Raw genomic sequence first — 25,621 nt, 5'->3', positions numbered from 1 at the left:
GGGTTCTATTTGATCCCAGGTTTTTCTTGGTAAAATTACCATTTATGGAATTGGTAATTTTACCGAGAAATCTCGGTAAAATTATTGAACTTTCTAGGTAATTTTACTGGACCTTGGTAAAAACGCCAATATTTTTTATCGACTGTGGTAGAATTACCGAGATGAAATGGCAAAGTTACCGGGAATTGATTACCAATAAAAGTGGTATTCTTACCTGAAAAAAACAGTAAAAATACCGGTTTTTAGGTAAGCTTACCAGTCTGTCTTAGTAAAATTACCAATAATTGGTAAAACAAGTGAGATGGTAAAGGTACCAACGGACCGTGGTAAATTCGTCGAGAATTTTTTTCAGTGTATACAGTCGGAAACAATAAAAATTTAAATTTAAAATTTAAAATTAAAAGCTATGCAAAACCTGAGCCATACATGGTGGTGGCTGGGATCTGAGAAAAAAGACATCATCAGTTTTTTTTTTAAATTTTTTTTTTTGTTTCCGACTGAAAATGACTCAGTTTTGAGTCGGAACGACTCGGGATTTATTACTTGTGTATTTTTAGCCGTGTTTCCCGTTTTTTCTCATTGTTTTTTCCACCGTGCTAAGTAAGAACGCCGTATGAGCCATCAGGCGTTGCCTACTTTCCTTCGACAAATCACGAATTTTTGGCAAAATTTGCGAATATTTCCTCTCCGATTTTTCACAGGATGTCGTTCGTAATCAGATCCAAAAAGTCTGAACATTTTAAGGAAGAATATTCATAATTTTCTGGAAAAATGAATATTTTTAAAGAAGAAACTTGGCAACATTCGAATACCGGTACGGCGTTTTCACGTAGCATGGCAGCACACAGCTCCATTTTAACTCGATCTCATCGTCTTAAACTCAAAGACAAAAATTTCAATAAATGGCCTGCAACTTCACCTGCAAGCCGACGCCCCCTCAGAACAGGTGAGCGGGGGTGGGAAACGACCCTCATCTGAATGTCAAGTGTAAAAGGCTCATCCCCCGCAAGTTGTGGGAGGGGGTGGGCGGTACATTAGTATTGATAGCGATCGCGTGGGAGTCGATGTGTAATTTTATAGCGATTCCTTCCCGATCGCTACTCGGCCCAGTAGGGCGGCGCACAGTGGATCGAGTCAATGGGAGGAGTCGGACAAAATTTGGAAACTTTGAACGCTTCTAACTCCGATTATTCAAGACATTGAGGTTCTAAAAGTGGTTTCATTGGTTGCCTCGTGAAATTTTCTTCGAAAAGCACCCCTTGAAATGTAAAATGTGATGAAATAAACATAAAAATTTGCAGTTTTAGTAAAAAATTCCACGTCCGACCTCTCTAATTGACTCGATCCACTGTGCGGTGGCGGCAAAGCGTTGAGAGTGGGATGAAGCATACTGCCGTGCTAAGGAAAAAAGCCGTATGCACATTTCAGAGTTGCCAAACTTCCTCAGATAAAAGGTTTATTATTAAGGAAAGTTATGAATACTAGCTGCTTCAGGTAGCTATACGCTCGTTTGCGCCACTAGCCGAGGGCTTCGCCCCCTGGACCCCCAGTCACTCGCGCTAATCGAAAAACCAAGGGGCGCTAGCACATCCAGAGCCTGAGAGCTTTCATTTAAAACAAATCCGAGGAAAATCGGTCCAGTAGTTTCCGAGATCGAATTAGCACAAACTGCCCAAACTGAAGGAGGACAAAAAAAGCCTTAGGATATTGAATATCGACGGTGAAAGTCGGCAATCACATAACTCGGTTTGCGACGTCGCAGACTTCCTGTCATACTTTATTTTTTAAATGAAAAACTACTTAACGTCCAGTCTTGAAAATTTCTGTGATTTTTCCTATTCGTGCGGAGAAAATTCTGTGAAAATTTCAAGGAATGATATTGATTTGGTCTACTACAAAAAAATAAAATGCGAGCGTAGATTTTTAAACACCGCAAACGAGATACGTGGTTTGGTGGTTTCACCGTCGATATATAGATTTTTCCCTTAAGTTTTCAGGAACTTCAGCAGAGACTTCGAGAAAAACGTGCCGGAGGCGCGACGCCACGCCGCACAGTGGATCGAGCCAGTAGGAGAGGTCGGGCAAAATTTAGAGACTTAAAACGCTTACAACTCCGTTTTCACAAATTTTTGAGAGTCTTAAAGTGGCTCCATTGGTTTCCTCGTAAAACTTTCCTCTTCTAGCACCCTTTGAAATTTATAATGTGACGAAATTAACATCAAAATTAGCAGTTTTAGTCAAAAATTTAATGCCCGACCTCTCTGATTGACTCGATCCACTGTGCGCCGCGTCGATGGCACATTAACGGCAAAACACTGGATCACACACGCGAGACCGTTCAGTGCGCCCCTCCCGCCACCCCTAGTGAGGGGTGATGGGGGGGCGCCACTCTCGCTGCGATTTAGCGGCACTAAATGCAAAGGCATGATCCCCCCCTCCCCGGACCCACGCGGGAAATGAGCGTGACGGTACAAGAAAGAGGGTGGAAATCCCTTCCGCGCCACGCCAAGCCGCCCTCTCACCTTTCCACGGAGAGGGAAGTGCCATAAAATTAAATTTCGACCCCCACGCCATTGCTATCGATACTAGTTTATCGCCCTCTACCCTCCACTGTTAGAGATTCAGGGCTTTTTCACGGATAAACCGCAATGAATAAAAAAAACACATTGTATCTGGAGTCCAGACTCTTGGAAACATTGACAAGAAAAAGGACTCTTGATTCAATTAGATTTAAGCTTAAATCAAAAGGAAATCCGCTCAAATTAAGAGGCTTGGTTCTTGATTTAAGCTTAAATCTGATCGAATCAAGAGTATTTTTTCTTGTCGATGTCTTTAAGAGTCTGGACTGTACATCCAATGTGTTTTTTTCCCAATGCGATTTTTCCAAATTTCAGAGAATTTTGGGGATTGATACTGATTTGGACCGCGTTTAACAGAAAGGAACCAAGCCACATCAGCTATCGCCAAAAAATGGGCACTTTAATTTTTTACGAGGAAACGTTTGTACGGATTCCTTGAACATTTTGATGAATTCGCTTCGCACTATGAAGAAAATTCTCTGAAATTCGAATGAAAATCTCACAACCGTTTTCATCTAAAAAATTAAATTGCCTAGTTGGCAATAGCTGATGTGAGATTTCTGGCAGCTGTGGCTTGGTTCCTTTCTGTTTAACGCGGTCTAAATGGACCGCGTTAAACAGAAAGGAACCAAGCCACATCAGCTATTGCCAAATTTAATCGGCTAATTTACATGAAAACAGTTTAGCGGATTTTCGTGCTTTCAGTGAATTTTCTTCATAGTACGAAGCAAATTTTTTAACATTTTCAATGGGATCCGCACAAACGTTTTCTCGTAAAAAATTAAATTGCCCGGTTAAAATTGGCAATAGCTGATGTGGCTTGGTTCCTTTCTGTTTAACGCGGTCCATTTATCGACTTCTCCTCTCCGCATAGGCGAATCCAAACACTTTTTCAATTTTTTAACCATGTTAAAAAGACCGATAATATTGTTTTTTCCTTGTTTTTTTTCGGAAGTTACCAAATTCACTGGAAAAAAAGTCGCTTCGATCTTTAGTCCTGACTTTTAAACACATTGACAAGAAAAATACTCCTGATTCAACCGGACTTTTTGGTTGAATCAAAAGGAAATCCGCCTACATCAAGAGGCCCGGCTCTTCGATTCGAGGGAAAATCTGATTGAATCAAGAGTATTTTTTCTTGTCAATATTATTAAGAGTCTGGACTCTTGATCCAAGCGACTTTTTTTTCCAGTGAAGATTTATTTTTTCGATAAAACATCAACAAGCTCAACGGTAATCTTAATTTGATTTATATCAGTAGCTCTACCTCTTTTACTCTAGCAGATGGTTCATTTTATGCCTACACTGAAAAAAAAGTAGTTAGCGTTGAGAACTAATTTGGTAAGTTCTCGCCAAGTAGAATCAAAATTAGGCTTCAGAACTAATTTATTGTACTGAAGCACCAATCAATTCGCTTCATACGCTGACTTGACTTTACTAGAGCGCGAACCAGAATTGGAAAACAGCACTAGCTGTAAAATTAGCGCTGTGGTAAGACAAATTCACCTTCGGGTCAAACTAATTCGCCCTCAACACTAACTGCCACATTGTCCGTTACATTTATTTAGTTTCGAAAAAGTGGCGTCGGTACAACAGCCTCAATCGCGTCAGCTCGTGAAAATCAATTAAAATGTGAAATTTCGGGCTCGTTTGACAATGTAAATACTCCCGGTATGATTTATAGTGTCCTCTCTTTCTTGAAAACGTTTGAAAGCAACATAAATAAACCTGTTAAGGTTAGAAATCGTCTGTTCGATTCAAAACGTAAACAAGCATGATATTCGTTGGAGTCGTCAATCTTCTGTATTAAATTGCGATTAAAGCGTTCCGCGTTCAGTTTATATTTTACGAAAATCTGTGAACTTACTGCTTACTTCTATAGTTCGTGTTCTCCCGTAATTTCAAAAGAATATCTCAAGTGTTCGGACGAGATATGTTTATTCAGTGTGAACATTCACTACCGTTTCATGTGTGAGTGTGTGTCTCTCTAAAGGATAATTCTGTCTACTTGCACATACCTATGGGATATTCCTTTCCTCTGTCGTTCATTTGGAACCGGTCAGTTGATTTTTACCTCTCATCTTTTAAGAAATCTTCTTTTCCTGAAAGTATTGTCCAGTTATCATTCGCTAAGCCGTTTTCTCCTCTCTCAGTTTTGAGGTTAGGTTGACCCAACCCTACCGAATGCGAATTAGAGTAGCGGAATTAGTTCCCAGCACTGATAGTGGTTAGTGTACAGAAACCAAAAATCATGTGTGTCCAAATCACACAATATGAGTTAGTGTATAGAAACCATTTTTAGTCATCTGACGCTAACTCATTTTTTTCAGTGTATCACAAGGTTCTCCGTAAAAACAGCGGATGCTGTCTTTTTTTTAAAAATCACTGTAATTCGTTGACATTTGCTCCAAGTTTCAATTTCTAAAGCGAATTTACGCTGACTTTTTACCGCGTAACAGACAGCACATTTTCGGAATTTACATAATATTAATTGAGAAGTAGAGCAATAAATCATTAGAAAGCGTTATCTTTTGAAGATTAATGCGAAAAAATTAGAGTGACAATCGTTTCTACCAAAAACATGACCGAAAAATGTGTTGTCTGTTACGGCAACAAAACTATTCCAGTTGCCGTGATACCACCCAACTGCACTTATTCGCCTTGTCCTCCAAGCCCCTCAAACGCTGTTTCAACGCCGTAAAAATGTGCTGCTCCGAGTCATCTCAGTGCTCGCGGTACATTTTTACCTTTTAGTAGTTGGTATGCAAATGTAGTGGGCCGCTCAAAGGCACGTCCCTGCGCTGGAATCACCCAACGAGCTTTTTTTTTTTCAAAGCACAAAAAAAAACAAAACAAAAAAACTCACATACTCCGTCAAACTACGTCATCAAAACCGAGAGTCGTAAACGCCACCCTCCACCCTCAAACCGCATTGCTTGCAAGGGAACCTCAGTCACCAGTTCGGCGATAGGGGAGGGGGCGAGGGGGTGGAATGCGAAAAACACGGTCGAATTTGTAAGGGTTGTCGGGGCTTTTTATTGACTGCCGACAATGCAACATTGCCAGTTTGTCCGTAAAAAGTTTCTCCGACATCCCAAAAGTGCAATAGAGAATTTGCAGGTGCACTGAAGAAAAACGGAAGTTGATTTAACATTTTGGCTGTGAAAAAAGTGTGGGAGAACTTACGAAATGCTGAATTAACTCCTACAGCAGTAATTTTAGCAATGTCTAGATATTATAATAACTGCCGTAGTGGGTAATTTAGCATTTTGTGAGTTCTCGCACACTTTTTTTACATGCAGAATGTTAAATCAACTTCACTCTTTTTTCGGTGTGTCTGAAATTTGATGAATTTTGTGTTTAAGTGAAAATTACCTAGTGAATTGAACACGAGGATACCCCCGGTTCATGAATTGAACAGTTGATTGGGAGAGATTAAGGTACGCCAAGTAGATGCATAAATTACAGTTTTATTTACCCAATATGCGCTCCTTCAAAACCTAATTGAACAATTATTGGAGAAGATATATGACAATATGATCTAATCTGCTAAAATACGTGTGTTTAAATGGGAAATACCGCCAGATGACGTCACTGGCGGGGCATTTTCTCACTTTCAGATCTATTTGTGTGCTATTTTCCATATCAGAAAAAAATTGTAAAAAATACTGCGAAATCAGTTTTTTAAGCACTTTTAGAAGAAGCACTAACAAGTTTGCGTGCAAATTCTCCATTACTTTTGATTTTTTAGTTTTGGAATGTCAGGACTTATAATCTGTTTCTCCTAAGACTCCTCAGGCATTGCATTTTTCCGAAGGAGAGTCGGAACTAATTTCAAGATTTATGATATTTTCTTTGTCAGAATATTCCAGTATTTTAATTATAAGGTTTTTAACAATTTGTATCTTTACAAAAATAACGATAGTATAAAAAAAATTACGCGACTTTATATACGCGTTTTTACCGGCGATAGGTTTATACGTATGCTAAATATTGTCACAAAAATTAATAAGATACCAGAGGAATAAATATTGTAATGTTTTTAAAACGAATCATGATGAACCAAGTAACGTATTCCTAGCACCAATGCAAGTCTTACAACCCCTTCGCCATAGAACGGCTCAATTTCAGAATGCAATCGAAACACGACTGATTTAGGGCATACATTTTTATTTTTACGTGGCCTTAATTTTTAAACCAAATTCACACGTATGCTAAATATTGTCACGCAAATGAATACGATACCAGTGGAATAAATATTGTAATTTTTTAAAAAGGAGTCATGATAAACCAAGTAACGAATTCCCAGCACAAATGCAAGTCTTACAACCCCTTTGCCATAGAACGGCTCAATTTCAGAATGCAATCGGAACACGACTGCTTTAACGCATAAATCTTTATTTTTACGTAGTCTTAATTTTTAAACCAAATTTACACGTATGCTAAATATTGTCACGCAAATGAATACGATACCAGAGGAATAAATATTGTAATGTTTTTAAAACGAGTCATGATAGTAACGTAATCCCAGCACCAATGCAGCTCTTACAGCCCCTTCGCCATAGAACGGCTCAATTTCAGAATGCAATCGAAACGCGACCCATTTAACGCTACACTCTATCAACCAAAGTCGAAAACAGCGTTGCCAAATCACCGTCAAACCTCCTAAATCTTCGAAGCGGTCCCAACAGATAATTGAGGTAATCCCTCTTAGAGCGGCAACCCTCGGGTGTATCAACTTGTTGCGTGGACATCCCCTTCGCGATGTTCTGGAGGGGAGGGGAAGGAGGGGTTGCTGAGTTGCTCCGGCAATTCAATCATGTAAATGAGCCCGCCACCCCCCTCCCCCCTCCCCAGCGACATTGATTAAGTGATAACGCGACGGGGAGGGGATGGTGGTGAGGGGGGTGGGTGCAAGATTTATCTTCATTATCGGGGAGTGCGTGACGGTGCCGGTGTAAGTCGCGACGGATGAAAACCGGGAAAGAATGGATAGGTTTTTCCAAGAGCTACGGCAGAGGCACAGCTATCGACAAAGGTATAGACAAATGGATTGGAAAAGCTAGTGACAATGCTTTCGTACTGAGAAAGAACGACGTATAACGTGGTGAGACTACCATCGGGCTGATTGTTGAAATAGGTTAAAATTTCTAAAACAGCAGCCCGTGACAATGGGTCGCTTCCTGGACGAAGGAACGTAATAACTGCATTCCAAGGTTGCAAAATCGGCTCGAAGAATTTAATTTTTTACATGATTGCACCTGATCGATTTCCGTCTAAAATTGTTGTGATTCATACACGAGATCAGGAGAAAAATTGGTGAAATTTTCAGTTGGAAATAACCAAAATTCTCTCGATAAAAATGCAGTAATCTATAAGTAAAAAAAAGATATTAACTATTAGCAATAGAGAAGGAGAGGTAGAATAATATATACATAAAGTAATATAGTTATTAATATTTAAGTACTGACATAAAACAGCACTTAAATATATTAAATCTATAAGTAAAAAAAAGATATTAACTATTAGCAATAGAGAAGGAGAGGTAGAATAATATATATATTAATCATTAGCAATAGAGAAGGAGAGGTAGAATAATATATACATAAAGTAATATAGTTATTAATATTTAAGTGCTGACATAGAACAGCACTTAAATATATTACATCTATAAGTAAAAAAAAAATATTAACCATATTTGCGAGGGGAAATTTGGCAACATTGAACTTTAGTTACGTTCTTCCGTGAGGGAAACGGCGAATGGTGATAGCAAAAACATAGGAGAAAAAACGGGAAACAAGGCTAAAAATTACTTTTTAAAATCCGAGACGTTTCGGCCCAAAACTGAGCCATTTCCAGTCGAAAATTGGCCTTTTTCCCTCGGTTAGTTACGCGGGCTGATTGTTCAAATTGATAGACAAAGATATAGATAAAGAATACAAAAGGGATATGAAGGGATCCTATTGGTGGAGACGGGTGGTTGCTATGTACAAAGGTGGTAGATAATAAACTAACCAACGGCAACCTACGAGGGACCCTATAGTTAGTCTGGCAAAGATCCATTCCAAAAGTTTTACTGACAAATCCCGCTCGAGATTTGCGAGAATTATTCTTTTTACGATGCTATATATGTCAAAGAAAGCCATGAATCTCCCACAGTAAATCATACAACTCCTCATTATGAGCAAAGAAACGGATGTGGTAATGACTATTGATACGAGCCTAAATCGCTAAAAGTATTAAATTCAGTCCGCCTTCAACTGACTGGGTAGGCAAAACGGGCTCCTAAGAGTTAGAATAGTGGTATCGTCGTATAATATTTTTTGCTTTTTGAATTGCCCTTTTTTATGATTTAATTACAGAGGAGTTACAGTTGAGTTACGGACCATCATTATTAATAAAAAAAAATAAAAAAAATATATATTGAATTTCAGAGAAAGAGGAGACGTCAATTGAAAGTATTTAATTGAAAAAATAAAAAAAAATAAAAAAACAAACCTGAACCCTACATGGTGGTGGCCGGGATCTGAGAAAAAGAGAAAATTCTCTTTTTCTCTCGAAATATCTCTGAAGATTTTCTCTTTTTCTTAGATCCCGGCCACCACCATGTAGGGCTCAGGTTTTTTTCCGTTTTTTTTTTTTTAAATTTTTTTTTTGTTTCCGACTGAAAATGACTCAGTTTTGAGTCGAAACGTTTCGGGTTTTATTAATCGTGTATTTTTAGCCTTGTTTTCCGTTTTTCTTCTTTGTTTCCGTTTTGACACTTTTATCATTGTCTCGGGCTGCTCTTAAAAAAATTGTATCTGTTATAAACGTTCAAAGTTTTCAAATGTTGTCCGACCTTTCCTATTGGCTCGATCCAATGTGCGGCGTTTTCCCTTAGCACGGCAAACAACAACCCCCAAGCGTCCACTGAGCGCCGACAGGGAATGCAGCGACTTCCCATTTGAATCTGATACGAAATGATTGCGAACGTGCGGCACGGGGCGCTGCGCGCTGCCACCCCTCGGCCCTCCGCCCCTCCACCCCTCACACCCCCTCCCACCCCCTCGACCCGCCCCCGGCCCGATTCGGGAGCCCCTCTAGTTGAAAATAATTCACTGCCGAGCAGCATCCGAGTTAATCAACATTCAACGCTGGCGTCCACCCCTCGGCCGCCCCTCGGAGATTTTATGATCCTCCGGCTAATTATTTCCTCTCGACTGCACCCCCGCCCCCGTTTAAAAGCCCATTCTCCCGTGCTAGGGAAAAACGCCGTATGAACCTTCCGGCGTTGCCGAATTCCCTTGAATTAAGCACGAATTTCCTGATAAACTCATGAATATTTTCCTCGACTTTTTCAGATAATTCTGTTCGCAATTTCATCCCGGAGTCTCTGAAAATTTCAAGGAAAAATATGCATAACTTTCCTCAGGAATGAACATTTTATCGAAGGAAATTTGGCAACTCTCGATTGTTCATACGGCGTTTTTCCCTAGCACGGCGGCATTGTTGGCGAGAGTAGCGTGATAACATTTGACAGGCTGTTATGCTTTCCGAGCCTCGTCCTCCGCCTTGTTATCACTCCGTTGAGCACTTTTAAGGCCTCGTCGGGCGGGGGGGGGGGGGTCTCAGGGGAGGTTTTTAACTTTAAATCCGACGTGGCCGTGCCTCATTACCTCAGGTGTGTTTTGACCCGAAAATAAAAAATAATCCCGCGGCCTTGTTATTAATCCTTTGACCGTGCTTAGGGTCTGGCTTGAGAGGAAGGCTGCCGTTGAGTACCTTTATAGACAGAGTATGGCCATTTCTGTGCCGGTTTTTCATTGGTCGCGAGAAAATAGGCTAACACCAGCGGCGTGGCGTGAACTGCATTGTATCGATTGTTCTGCCATTCGAACCTATGGTGAAGAATCGATTATTAAGGTGTTCGCTGCGAACGCCCTGTTTATCGATCCTTTTCCATAGGCTTAAATGACAGAAAAATCGATATATCGCGAAGCACGCCACGCCACTGGCTAACACGATGTTCTTGCGGCCGTAAATAAACAAACAAGATGACTGTTATCAGCAAGCAAGTTTGAGGCTATGCAAGTCTTACATCTTCTGTGATAAAAGCGAAAGGCAATTTGACGCACTGGAAAAAAAAAAAAAAACACATTGGCTCTAGAGTCCAGATTCTTAAAAACATCTACAAGGAAAAATACTCTTGATTCAATCAGATTTAAGCTTAAATCAAGAACCAAGCCTCTTAATTTGAGCGGATTTCCTTTTGATTTCAGCTTAAATCTGATTGAATCAAGAGTCCTTTTTCTTGTCAATGATTTCAAGAGTCTGGACTCGAGATCCAATGTGTTTTTTTTTTTTTCCAGTGCGGTGTTTTCGTGTATTTTTCATGTGTTATTCGCAGATATGCTAGTTTAAATTGTTGACGCCGTATAATTACAACTTTGGTCAAATTTTAGCTTCCTATCAATGTTACGGTGAGTCGCCAGCTTGTTTATTTATTTACGGCCGTAAGAGCATCTTGAAGCCTAAACATTCGTCGACCAATCAAATGGCAGCACAGTTTTCCTGTAGTAAAAAGGTACTAATGGCCATACTCTGTCTATAAAGGTACTCTAGGCTACCGTGCTGAGAAAGAACGCCGTATGAACATTCGAGGGTTGCCAAATTTTCTTCGATAAATGGTTTAATTTTGAGCTTTTATAGACACTTTCCAGTAAGTTGGAATTTTTTAGCCAGCGTGCATTAAAAATCCGCATAAAGCTCAAAATTCCAATACAGAGGGAAAAAGCTCATATGAGCACAATTTTCCCTCAGAGAGATACACTGTTTGGTGCAACACTAGTAACGACCATTCAGAACTATTCTTGTTATAACGATTCATATCAGCCTTATGTTGATTTTTCAACACACTGGCTAAAAAATTCCAACTTACTGTTTTACGACTCTTGCGTCTACCGAAATCAGTTTGTGTAGACACTTTTCCTTGAAATTTTTAGGAAATTAAGCTGCCATTGCGAACAAAATTATCGGAAAAATTGGAAGAATGATATTCATAAGTCTACCAGGAAATTCGTGTTTTATCAAAGGAAATCTGGCAACGCCTGAATGTTAATGCGGCGTTTTTCCTTAGCACGGCAGGATAGGCGTCGTCCAGTATCGTGGTTTCAAACGTAAAAGTTCATTGAAGCTTCACAAATTTGATGTCCTTCTACTCAATATTAATGTTGCTACGTTATGGATCAGTTCTTACATTAACTTGTACGTAACGATAATTATTGCTCCTCAAAGACACAAACCGCATAGGAGCGCAACGTAGTGGCAGATCACATAAAATCGCACCTTAAATCAGCACATATAGCACAGAGGGCAGACTTTTATCGATCGAAGAAAAATAATGGATTTTACCCAGGACGAACCTCTCCGATAGGAAAAATGTTGATGTGAGAGCGTTTAAGCGAGATTGCGAACCTCATGATCTCATCAACACGGTTGTCCCACTGGAGCATACATTAATTAATATTAGCCCGACCATACGTAACAAGGTGAACATCCGACGAATTAATTATTCAAGTTAATGTGGTTTTCCGCCTTTGTTGCTGTAGTTAACAAACATTGTCTTTTTTAACTTAATCACAATGTTTTTTCACGAGTGTGCCTGTCGTAGTTGCCAAATGCGGATATCTATCAATCAAGCAGTTTGGAACCTCACCGAATCTAACAATTCCAAAGCTGTTTGGACTGAATGTAACGAAAAATGAATTGATCTTCCTTACGATTACACTTGGAATACATTTTGCAATTTGGAACTATAAATTCCAGCCCAGTTTAAAAGTAACATATGTGCCATTAGATTCCCTATGCACATAAGTGTGTTTTCCAGAAGAGCCAAAATTCATAGTTCGATTTTCAACATTTCTTCTTGATGTGATGTATAGAGGCGATAACCCGAGTCTTCTATAATCGCCTCGCCGCGCATCCTGACCCCGGAGGTGGGCACGCGGCGACAGGAGGTTGTCTCAGTAAAATTGAGTTTACTTGCGAACCCCTTGACCGATTTTCAAAAGCTTGAGCTTGTTTTAAAGCTTCAAGTGTGCTTAATATGTGCTTTTTTACCGATTTGATTTATCTCTTTTCGTTCGGAAGATACAAGGTAGGGAAACTTACTTTTTGGATGACCCTCGTATGATGATACCAGAAATATCAAAAAAGATGTGGAGACTATGTCAAAAAGTAAGGTAAGGCCTACTCTATGAAAACATTAAAATTCCTTGTTGATGTGATGAACCTTTAGAGGCGATAACCCGAGTCTTCTTCCTTGTTGATGTGATGTACCTATAGAGGCGATAACCCGAGTCTTCTATAATCGACCCTCTGCGCATCCTGACCCCGGAGGTGGGCACGCGGCGACAGGAGGTTGTCTCAGTAAAATTAAGTTTACTCGCGAACCCCTCGACCGATTTTCAAAAACTTGAGCTTGTTTTAAAGCTTCAAGTATGCTTAATATGTGCTTTTTTACCGATTTGATTTATCTCTTTTCGTTCGGAAGATACAATGTAGGGAAACTTACTTTTTGGATGACCCTCGTAGCAGCTTCTTGATGCCTTCCGCGTAGAAGCTTTCGCCTTGACTCTGAAACCAGTCATTGACGGCGATCTGTACCTCTGAATCGATTGAAAATCGCTTATATTGTGGAAGTTTTTCCGCTCGGGAACAAATGAAAGTCACATGAAGCTTAAAGTACGAAAGTTTGAAGGATTTGGGGGAAAATTTCCCTACGCAAAGCAACTGATTTGGGAGTGCAGATCGCTGTCAATGACTAGTTTCGGAGCCAAGACGAGATCTTCTACGCGGATGGCGTCAAGAAGCTGCTGTAATGATACCAAAAATGTCAAAGAAGATGTGGAGACTACGTCAAAAAGTAAGGTAACTACCACTAACTACTAGTAAGGTAGTTACTCAATGAAAACTTACTTATTTCATAACCTAAATTACAGAATTAAACAATAGAAACCTTTAAAAGTTAAGTATTAAAGTAAAATAAATTTAAATATTAAATATACCTAAATATTGCTAAAAATGTGCTTTTTTACCGATTTGATTTATCTCTTTTCGTTCGGAAGATACAATGTAGGGAAACTTACTTTTTGGATGACCCTCGTAGAATACGATTCGTGCAACGAAAATTACTGAAACTGACTCCTAAACAAGATATTTAACGTTTCTTGCAAACGTTAATTCAAACCTCCCGCTCATGAAAACACAATGGTCTACGTGCGACAGATCGCAAACTAAACGCTACCGTGACAGTCTCTGCGATAAGAAAATGTGGCAATCTCAATCTTGACGCTTTGGCATAGCTATAGCAAATTATTTACACTTTGAACAATAGAGGGTGAAAAATGAACAATGCATGATTGAGAAGCCTGCAAAAACCGTTGTATTGCGGGATTTGGCTCATGTAGGGTGCCTTGTTTTTTGTGACCGGACAATTCAAATTTCCCGTTAAAAAAGTACAATTAAAACGTAAGTACCTTAGGTGTTGATGTCAGTAATTTTTGATGCAAGAATCGTGTTCTACATGAAATTCTGGCTAAGAACCATATATCAGAATGCTTAAATTCGTACCTTGTCTAGTGGTCCATTAAATGCGTTGTAATGGTCCTAACTGTACCATACCACTATTCTAACTCTTAGGAGCCCGTTTTGCCTACCCGGTCAGTTGAAGGCGAACTGAGTTTGATACTTTCATGACCAGACAAGCTGTCCGGTCATGACGTCGAACATGCACGATGTCATTTTCGACTTCCATTATCTGACGCACTGTATCATTACGGACCCGATCTCTCCTAGAAATTCCTGCTGACCTCACTGGAAAAAAAAAAAAAAAAAAAAAAAAAAAAAAACACATTGGATCTAGAGTCCAGACTTTTGAAAACATTGACAAGATAAAATAATCTTGATTCAATCAGATTTTTACTTAAATCAAAAGGAAATCCGCTCAAATTAAGAGGCTTGGTTCTTGATTTAAGCAAAAATCCGATTGAATCAAGAGTATTTTTTCTTGTCGATGTTTTTAAGAGTCTAGACTCTGGATCCAATGTGTTTTTTTTTTCCAGTGCTCCTCCAGAAATCCATCCCCGTTGCTCCTAGCATATCTTGTGTCCGTTTCTTCAGTTGCCAAATTTCACATTCGTACGTTAATATTTTTTTGACTATAGCGTTGTAAATTCTCTTCTTGTTCTTTTTGGAAGTCCGCGGATTCCATTTACCATCACTATAGTCTTCCTTGCTAAGGTGTTTCTTTCCTTGATTGCTTGATCCGTCCCTCCATCCTGTAAACTATGACCTATGGACTATAAATGGACGTATTTCTATCAAACAGAACTATGTGCAGGTGGGAAAGGTACGGCGTGTTCGTTAGTGCTTGGGCCATAAGAATGAATGGGAATGATAAAGCGCCAGTGACGTAAGCCGCCTCTCCAGTGGCCACCCGTCGTCTTTAACTCATGAGCCCTGTGCACAACGCTCTTGACACCCGCCCACGGCTCAGGGAGTGTGACATAGTTCCGTTCGACAGGATGTAAAATCCCGCTTTTCTAATTCAGCTAACGGAACTGTGTGCCCACTGAATGCAAGACTCATGAGCCGTGGGCATGTGTCAAGAGCGTTGTGCTCAGGACTCACGAGTTAAAGACAACGAATGGCTACTGGAAGGGCGGCTACGTCACTGGCGCTTTATCATTCCCATTCATTCTTGTGGCCTAAGCACTAACGAACACGCCATATCTTTCCCACATGCACATAGTTCTGTTTGGTAGAAATACGTCCAAATAATTGAATAATACACTGAAAAAAAAAAATCTCGGTGTATGTACTAAGAAAAGGGTAAAATTACCAAGAATTCAGGGTTCTATTTGATCCCAGTTTTTTCTTGGTAAAATTACCATTTATGGAATTGGTAATTTTACCGAGAAATCTCGGCAAAACTTATTGAACTTTCTCGGTAATTTTACTGGACCTAGGTAAAAATGCCAATATTTTTTATCGACTGTGGTAGAATAACCGAAATAAAATGGCAAAGTTTCCGGGCATTGATTACCAATAAAATTACCTGAAAAAAACAGTAAAAATACCGGTTTTTAGGCGAGTTTACCAGTCTGTCTTGGTAAAATTACCAATAATTGGTAAAAAAAAGTGAGATGGTAAAGGTACCAACGGACCTTGGTAAAAACGCCGAGAATTTTTTTTCAGTGTAATTTGATATTGGATTATGATATTTTGGACTATGTACCCTCGTGAATTTGTCGATTAACCTATCTTGTGCTTGTGTTTCAGGTGACGGTCGTTGGGGGAGCGGGGGGCAGCGTGACCGGGGCGGGGGCGGGGGGTCGCCCTACGGGCGCCTCGTCGGGCAGTTCCGGGAGTACGCCCACGGGATCCAGGGCACCGTCTACGCGGTCGACGAGAACAGCCTCTTCGTCGAGGGTTTCTCCTACGACGGCTCCGCCCCCGACGCCTTCTTCTGGGTCGGCAACACCGACCGCCCCAACCCCAACGGCTTGATCGTCCCCTACCCCCAGGAATACAACACCAGGTACGTCCATTCACCAATCACACATATGACAAGTTGTTCAGCCGCATGTTGCAACTATATATGGACGTATTTCTGTCAAGCGGAACTAAGCGCCAATTTGAGTTCCTTTTGAGGAATTAACAAGGAAAAACTTCGTGCGTAGGACCTGAAGTTTAGGTCATATGGATCTCTGAAGTTTTCGGATTGAGCATCTGAACAATTTGGGTCCAGCTGCTGAGTTTTGGATCACACATCTGAAACTTCACTTCTTACATCTGAAGTACTTCGGTTTTCACATCTGAAAAACTTCGGTTCTCACATCCGAAAAACTTCGGTTCTCACATCTGAAGTACTTCAGATGTAAGAACTGAACTTTCAGATGTGTGATCCGAACCTCGACAGCTAGACCTGAAGTGTTCAGATGCTCAATCCGAAAACTTCAGAGATCCATATTACCTAAACTTCGGGTCCCACGCACGAGGATTTTTTCTCCGTGTAGAATGCCGGATAGCGCGTTCTGTCAAACGGAACTAAGCGCCATGGAAAAGCATTGCGAGGTTATGATGGAATGAGCCCGACGCCCGGTTACGTCGCCAATCCAAACTCCCTTTACCTTCCTCCCCCTATGGCGCTCATGTTCCGTTTGACAGAAATACGTCCATGTAGTAGGCAATTAGGCAAATCAGGCATTTTATCAAATGCCTAGGCAGATGATCAAAATTTCAGTGCTTAAGAGATTTTTTATGTTTTCACAAATACCCCTCTAATTTTCAATATTTTGAGATTAAAAATCCGTCAAAGCACAAACAGACTGTCAGTTTATTTCCCGTTCAAAAATGCTCCTCATAATCCTTCACCCGCCCAAGTTGTGAAACATTTTTATTTTGCGAAATGCTGCATGTTTTAGATGAATTTTCATTCAAGGACTAAAAAAACCGTATGGAAAAAATTGTATGGAACAAGTTTTGTTGGATCAGAGAATTATTTTGTCTACAGTCAGCAAAATAATCAGAGTTTCAGTCTACGTAAGAATACTTAACTATTTGCCTAGGCATTTTATAAAAATGCCTGATTTGACTATTTGCCGTCGACATATATATTGATGAATTAAAAATGATAAAAATGTTAGCCAAAGATGCATAATTGTTTTACAATTTTTTTCTTTCAGGTGCTAATGCTAATCTTTTGACTTTTCCTGGAACTCAAGGAGAAATTGCGAACGAAATTATCTAAAAATTGAAAGGAAAATAGTCATACACTGAAAAAAAAAACACATTGGATTTAGAGTCCGGACTCTTGAAAATATTGACAAGTAAAAGGACTCTTAATTCAATCAGATTTAAGCTTAAATCAAAAGGAAATCCGCTCAAATTAAGAGGCTTGGTTCTTGATTTAAGCTTAAATCTGATTGAATCAAGAGTATTTTTTCTTGTCGATGTTTTTAAAAGTCTGGACTCTAGATCCAATGTGTTTTTTTCCAGTGTAAGTTTACCAGGAAATTCATGTTTTATCAAAGTAAATTTGGCAACACCTTACGGTTCATACGGCGTTTTTCCTTAGCACGGCAGTATGTACGTTGAAAAGCACGAAGCTTCATCCAGCGTTCCTCGTGGCCGCAAAGCTCGCAAAAAAATAAGCTCGGCGTAAAAAAGAGGGAAAGAAAAGAAAGCAGAATCGGGGCTGTAATTTCATCCCGATTCAATGTTTTCAAGGCGCATAATTGAAATTGGGAGAGGCGCGCCCTGTTGCCACGATTAAGGTCGATGAAAAAAACGAAGAACTCCCATCTATTTCCCATCTATTTTCGAAGATATTTGATAGAATAGTGTCGTAGCGGCAACTTGGAACGTGAACTGCTTGCTGCGGCGAGCTCTTCAAATCTGGAACGCTCTATTTATCGTCTACTCGGAGGAATAAAACTCCACATACTGATTCGGGGTTGCGGAGTTTGATGCGCGAATCGTCCTTCTCGGAATGGAGCCATTCGGGGAGAGCCGATAGTGTTCGATACTTGGCAGCCCCGAAGGGCTGTTTCCCCACGAAAACGCAGGGAGGGGAGGATGCGAGAAACTGTTGAACGTCTTCGCACCGAATGTGAAATTGACTTGATTGGCAATGTTTTCTGGCGATGGTGGAGGGTGGGGGGTTGAAAATCAAAGCACCTTCGAGGAGGGTTGCCGAATCAACTGCTATTTTAGATGATCTTCACACTGCACTGGAAAAAAAAACACATTGGATCTAGAGTCCAGACTCTTGAAAACATCGACAAGAAAAAATACTCTTGATTCAATCAGATTTTTGCTTAAATCGAAAGGAAATCCGGTTAAATTAAGAGGCTTGGTTCTTGATTTAAGCTAGATTCTGATTGAATCAAGAGTACTTTTTCTTGTCGATGTTTTTAAGAGTCTGGAATCTAGATCCAATGTGTTTTTTTTTTTTTTTCTCTTTTTTTTCTTTTTTTTTCCAGTGAACCAGTGGCGAGGGGTGAATGTATCTGTCGCAGGCATATAGTGAAATCAGCCATTTTGTCAAATGCCCAGGCAGATAGCTAAATTTTTATTGTCCACAAAATTTTGTGAATTTATGGCGGAGAGCTCACGAGTCTTCAATATTTGTGGAAAAATATCTCATCAAACCTACAAACTCTTTTTGTCTCCTCCTCTTAAGTTGCTTCTCATATTTTTAAATGTTGAAATGGTAAAAATGCTGTATTCTTCTGACATGCTGCAAATTTCATCATAAGTGTCTACTCAGGACTACTCAGGAGCTAAAAATCGTTTAAAATACTATTTTTTGATGCAAATTTTTACTGAGAATTGTCTCTTACGGGGTAAATTAATTATTTTGTCTAAAATTAGGAAAAGAATCATAATTTCAATCTTACGGTTAGCTAAAATATTTGACAATTTGCCCAGGCATTTGACAAAATGCCTGACTTTACTATTTGCCTGCGACATATCGATTATCGATATTTCCCCATTTGAAGCTATGGTAAAGAATCGATTATTAAGGTGTTTGCTGCGAACTCCCCGATTATCGATCCTTTTTCATAGGTTTAAATAGTAGATCAATCTAAATATGGCAAAGCACGCCGAGCCACTGGTATGAACTAAAGTTCGGTGTTTCTTATCATTCCAACTAATTCGGTTTGTCAAACCAAATTTTCGGTTTGTCAAATAGAACTTTCGGTTTGTCAAATAGAACTTTCGATTTGTGTAACCGAACTTCAACGATAAAGTGAATCGACGAACAAAGCTTGGTCGTATGAACTGAATGTTTGGTTATCCCCCGATATCCCCCGTTTCGGTTAGTCCCTTTCATTTTAATAGGGTAGGCAAAAATACACTGAAAAAAAGTTCGGTCGTATGCACCAAAGTTCGGCTCCTGAAACGCAGAGGCGAGTTTCGAACACTGAATTACCATCATGCTATTTTCTTTTATCTATTCTTTCCACCAGCACTTCTCAACCAACCCCCTCCCCCCAAAAGAGACACATTTACACCTCAAGCTCCACAAACGCGCCACAACGTTCGTGAACGGCCCCTGCTGTGAAATCGACCCACGATCACGATGACACCGCCGGCCGAAACTAAGTCGATGAAAAGCGGGGGAGTGAAAGTTAATTGAGAGGATACGGAAGGGGGGGGTGGGGTAAGTGAGGGGGCGGTCGGGGAGAGAGGGTGAGGGAGGGGGAAGGGGGGTTGCTAAGGTAGCGGATTAGCGGCACCGGCGGGAGCAACTAAGCGCCAGTGGCGTGGCGTGAATTGCGATTTATCGATTGTTCTGCCATTTAAACCTATGGTAAAGAATCGATTATTGAGGTGTTCGCTGCGAACACCCTGTTTATCGATCCTTTTCCATAGGTTTAAGTGGCGTAACGATCGATACATCGCGAAGCACGCCACGCCACTGCTAAGCGCTCATCACTTCAGCATTGACGAGTGTAATCCTTCACTCCGTAGCCGGCTCAGACGATCCCGACAGCCCCATAAAAACAAACAATGGATGTCAAACGCGATTTCAGAGCCGACGCCGGTTTTTACGGCTCCAGCGCGGGAAATGCGCTAAACGCCGCGTCGTTCGTGGGTCATTGTCAGTGAGTCAAACGCCTACGAAGAAATGAAGTACCCAAGTAGCACAGATTGCAATAAGTAGCAATTGCGTAATAAAAATATATCGATTCCACCGCGTGATGTGTGTGTTGCCTAGCTCCTATTTGAAGGGGCCCCATTTATTGAAACTTATTGCAGTAAAATGGAAATAAGTTGCAATTTTTCATTGCATTGCATATTGCCTATAGCCCTGCATAGACGATCAAATTCCCGAACCAATTCCGATCAAAGTAGCATCAAAGTGTCGGGAGTCATCAGTCTCGAACTCATTAATTTGCTTCATTTATAAATGAAAACTTGGCAGAAATGTTTCCTGTGGCAGGAAATGATGAATGGTGGCACTCCGTTCTGATCTTACTTTGAACGAAAAAGTGCGGCCCGTCAAAATTTGATGGTAGATGGTGACCACCAGTCATCAGCATGTCTACTTTGATCGGAATTGGTTCGGAATTTGATCGTCTATCCCGGGCTTATCTCGCGCATGAAGCTCATTTTGTTGATTGTTTAAAATCGGCATATATCGACTAAACACTGGAAAAAAAACACATTGGATCTAGAGTCCAGACTCTAAAAAACATCGACAAGAAAAAATACTCTTGATTCAATCAGATTTAAGCTTAAATAAAGAACCAAGCCTCTTAATTTGAGCGAATTTCCTTTTGATTTAAGTTTAAGTCTGCTTGAATCAAGAGTCCTTTTTCTTGTCAATGTTTTCAAGAGTCTGGACTCTAGATCCAATGTGTTTTTTTTTCAGTGAATGATGTAAAAATATTGCAATTTAATGGTGAAAAAATTAGAATTTTTTGAATTTTATTTAAATCCAATTGCAAGTTAATTTCAATATTCTTGTTGCACTGTGCTTTTTGGGGTGTGGGCAGAAAAATGAAGAGAATACACCGTTCAACGTAGAGTACCTGTATACGAGAGAGTATTGCCACCTCTGTGCTGCTCTCAAAGGAATTTCAAACGCGCCGTAATGGCGGGAAAATGATGCAAGTGATGTACCCTACTACATCAGCCAAATCGCTATCTCCTCTCATTTCCCAAATATGTTTGTTCAAATAAAATGCATTTCACTGAGGAATTGTTACTTATTCACCACAAATAACATGAACGAGATTCGATTCTATGATTCCGAATATAAAGTTTCGACCTTTCTTTCGTTTTTCACATACGGGAAGTGTAATTACATTTTGACACCTTCCGGCCAAAGTATCACAAGCGCCATGTGACGTTTCAAAATTTCCACCGACATGTAATTTCCTTACAGAGAATTTGTTCAACGAAACTGTGAGAAAATTTCACCGAGTTTAATCGGTGCTGCTGATAAAATTCAGAGAACTTTTCAAACAGATTCAACCAACAATTTCTCTGTAAAAGAATTATATGGCAGCGGAAATTTTGAAACGTCGCATGGCACTCGTGATACTTTGGCCGGAAGGTGACGAATTTTGACGAAAGTCGTGGAAACCCGTGCTCTTTTCTGATTGGTATCGGATGACATGATTCGGTTCAGCACGAAACCGTGGCGTTTTTTCGGAAAAGTTGCACTTTTTGATAAATACGTTGTAATGGATGTACTAAAGATTAACATATTCGAATGTGTAAGTGGTAGTTGCTTGTGCTTATACCTAAACAATCTAATTTACGAGGTCTGTTAGATTAGAAACCGGATTTTGGTCATAACTAGCTCACAATGCGTCTGAATTAAGTTTTCTTGAGCTTTCCTGATAGCTGGAAATATACTTAAGAACGCTACGTTCACAAATTTGAAAAATCCTAATTAGCTTCGTTGGTATGTGGCTTGAAATAAGGCAACCTCAAGGGTGTTTTGCGATTTTTATGTTTCACCGAACTTGTCTCTCTTTTTTCGGTATTGTACTACATTTTCCAACCCACAAGGACGATTGGAGTTTTGTCTCCATATTGTAGCCGTACACTAAAGTATTGTCAACGAAAATTATCTGATCCAAAAATGTAGGATCATTGTTAGAACGTTCAAGCAGCTAAAGGGAAATTGACATTTGGTTGCATTTTCGTTCAACGGACAACAATCAAGGGGCAAGTGTACCTGAAACTCGATGCGTGTCTACATATTCTATCAAAATTGTATGTACAGAACCTTCAGAAATATTACTTTGTTCAACAAGCTCGAAACGACCATTTTCGAGCACTTTTGCCCGTACTTCTTCCACGTGACAAATGTCAGTTGCCGTTGAGGGTCGATTTGCATGCTCCTCATCTTTGACGAATTCCTGACCAGTTTTGAATCGTTTAACCCATTCAAAACAGTGGGAACATCTCATACAATGATCATGGTAAATTTTACTTAGCATATACCAAAAGTTTCGGTACAAGGTATACCGAGTTTAAAACAAAATTTAATGTTGAATCTTTGCTCTATCAGTGATCGCATGATGAAAATCGCAAAACGCACCTGACTTACTCGTATTCAAGATGACACAGAATAAACACTGATCAAGATAAACAAAATCTGTGAACGTAGCGTTCTTAAGTATATTTCCAGCTATCAGGAAAGCTCAAGAAAACTTAATTCAGACGCATTGTGGGCTAGTTATGACCAAAATCCGGTTTCTAATCTAACAGACCTCGTAGGACCGAAAATGAAGAATTATTCCAGAAAACTCCAAAACTTGACTACTTTGCGCTGGTAAATCAGGCAAAAACCTTTGAAAAACACCTCAAATAAAGACAATTTCTCTCAAGGTGGATGATTAAGAGTCGATTTGTCTATATCGACGGTGAAAGTCGGCAATCACATAATTCGGTTTGCGACGTCGCAGACTTCCTGTCATACTTTATTTTTTAAATGGAAAACCACTTAACGGCAATTCTTTAAAACTGTCATGATTTTTCTTCTCAATGCGAAGAAAATTCTGCAAAAACTTCAAGAAATAATATCAATTTGTTCTCCTTTAAAAAAATGACGTAGAGGCGGAGATTTTCAGACACCGCAAACGAGTTATGTGATTGCCGACTTTCACCGTCTATATATGACATTATTGTAAGCTGAATCAATTCTCGACCAAAGTTAGGGTCAAAATACCCTCTTTAATGGGACACATCCTTTTCCCGAAAGTTGGTGATTTACCGAAGGAAATTTGGCAACGCCTGAAGGCTCATACAGCATTCTTCCTCAGCACGGCAGCATAGAAAATTGTAATTTTTCCCGGGGCGGCATCAGCGGGCAACGTGGCAGCGCGGGGTGAACGCGAGAAAAATAAAGCCAAAGATCACCGATTGCGATTGCACGGGTGACGACTGAGTAGTAAAATAATTCAATGCCCCCGTCGCGGTGGTGGTGCGTGGGATTGCGAGAGTGTGAGTGCGCCGGAGGAAGCGGAGGAGCTTTAGGGGCGTTTAAAACCACTGCTTGGAAAAGACCCGATAAGGTGCCCTCCTTCCTCCCCCGGGTCCAGGGCTCTGGCTACAATCCGTCCCTTTGCGTGTTATTCCTCGTCTCCACTTTTCTACGGCTCCCTTCGCTCCTCCCGCTTCGGATTTTTAAGATGCTCCTCTCCGTCGCACGCTTTTGCCGGATGGTTTTCGACCCGTCGCCTTTTCTTTAAGGCTGTTTCTCCCGTGCTAATGTAAAAAGACTTATTAACATTCGAGAGGTACTGAAATTGAGATGTTGCATGTGTGAGGAATTTGCGATTTGACTGTTGATTATTATGTAAAAGTTCGTGAGGAACACGATGGTGCCACTGCTTTTCTCTGGAATCATCTCCCAAGCTTAAAAAAGGCTTTCAAGTTGAGGCCAAAATGTAGGGGATATCCCACCCTACCCTGAGAGTCCACCTCTACATCAAGACACACTCTCCATGCGACGATAGCGAGCAAACACATTAGCATATGCCGTTTTTTCAGTTTTGGAGTCCCCAAATAAAGTGGGAGCCCTGCCAATGTATTTGCTCCCTATCTTTGTATGGAGAGTTTGTTTTGATGTAGAGGTGGACTCTCAGGGTAGCGTGGGATATCCCCTCCATTTTGGCCTCAACTTGAGAGCTTTTTTTGAGCTTGGGAGTTGATTACAGAAAAAAACCAGTGGCACCATCGTATTTCTCACGAACTTTTACGTAAGAATCAACAGTCAAATCGCAAATTCCTCACACATGCAACATCTCCATTCCTCTGATGAAATGTTTGTTTGATTGGACGTATATTCCTGCCAAACGAAACTACGTACATTACTGCCGTGCTAAGGAAGAACGCCGTATGAACCTTCAGGCGTTTCCAAATTTCCTTTGATGAAACTTGAATTTCCTGGTAAACTTATGAATATTTTCCTTCCAATTTTTCAGATGATTTTGTTCTCAATTTCACCCGAAGTTCCTGAAAATATCAAGGAAAAATATTCATAACCCTCCGCAAAAATAAACATTTTATCGAAGGGAATTTGGCAACCCTCGAATGTTCATACGGCGTTCTTCCTTAGCACGGCAGATTAAGTCATGATTTCTGAGACCCATAAGAATACATGCATACCAGGGCTCACGTCATAATGCGCATAGTTTCGTTCGGCAGAATTACTTCCATTTTAACGGAGAGTTATGAGTACTTTCTCTAGAAATTTTCAGATAATTTAGATCCAATTGCGAGTGAAATTCTCTGAAAAATTGGAAGACGAATATGCGCAGATTTCCGCGGATTTCCATAGAGATTAAGAGGAGTATTTAAAATGTTGTGGTTAAAAGTACATTAATGTACGGATATGAAGTTTGGCAGCTCTATAATAGCCACCCTCATCAACCAATATGGAATCACTAATTTCCTTTTTTCTACTTTTTCATCGCTTTGCCAATCAATGTCAACAATGTCATTTTAAACCCTTACATAATAAATACATTGTAATGAAATACACTGTATTGTATTCTGATGAAAAGTCTAACTCGCAAGTGAGAAATTGACACTTCTCTTGCTCTTAAGATCAAACACCTCACTCACCAAAAAATTAAAGAGAGCGCAAATTGAAGTGGGTACTAAATTAAGCTCAGTGAGATTTACGGTACGGTCATAATTTCAATGTATACTGTATCTTCTTTAAACGTTTAAATTAGTGGATATATTCTAATAACCTTTAAGCCTTAAGTTTTAGGCTTAAGTCTAAAATTGTATCATAATTGTGAATATTATAAATCCTGAACAAGGAGATTAATGAAAATATGTTTTAAAAAACCGTATCAGAGAAAGGAAGGCATTTTCGTATAACTATTTGCCGAATGATAAGTTTATTTTTGAATTGACTCTCATTAACTTTCGTATTATTTTCGCGAACTTAGCGTTCAAATTCGCTGATTTTAAGGTACAAATTCAACATTAATACCTCATTTAACTCATAATTTCGA

General features: G+C 40.0%; 1 protein-coding gene across 2 annotated transcripts in view; it reads left to right on the top strand.

Annotated features, from left to right (window-relative positions):
• The window catches only part of LOC109036724 (protein Skeletor, isoforms B/C), a 155,483-nt gene that overhangs the window by 54,879 nt on the left and 74,983 nt on the right, over nucleotides 1-25,621 (top strand). For both annotated transcript variants that reach the window (XM_072303976.1, XM_019051084.2), the window contains exon 2: nucleotides 15,903-16,161. In XM_072303976.1, coding sequence (XP_072160077.1) covers nucleotides 15,903-16,161 — 259 coding nt within the window. The remainder of the gene's footprint in view (nucleotides 1-15,902; nucleotides 16,162-25,621) is intronic.

Source organism: Bemisia tabaci, chromosome 9, assembly GCF_918797505.1.
Source record: "Bemisia tabaci chromosome 9, PGI_BMITA_v3".
NCBI lineage: Eukaryota > Metazoa > Arthropoda > Insecta > Hemiptera > Aleyrodidae > Bemisia > Bemisia tabaci.
This window is presented reverse-complemented; position numbering and strand designations above follow the sequence as displayed.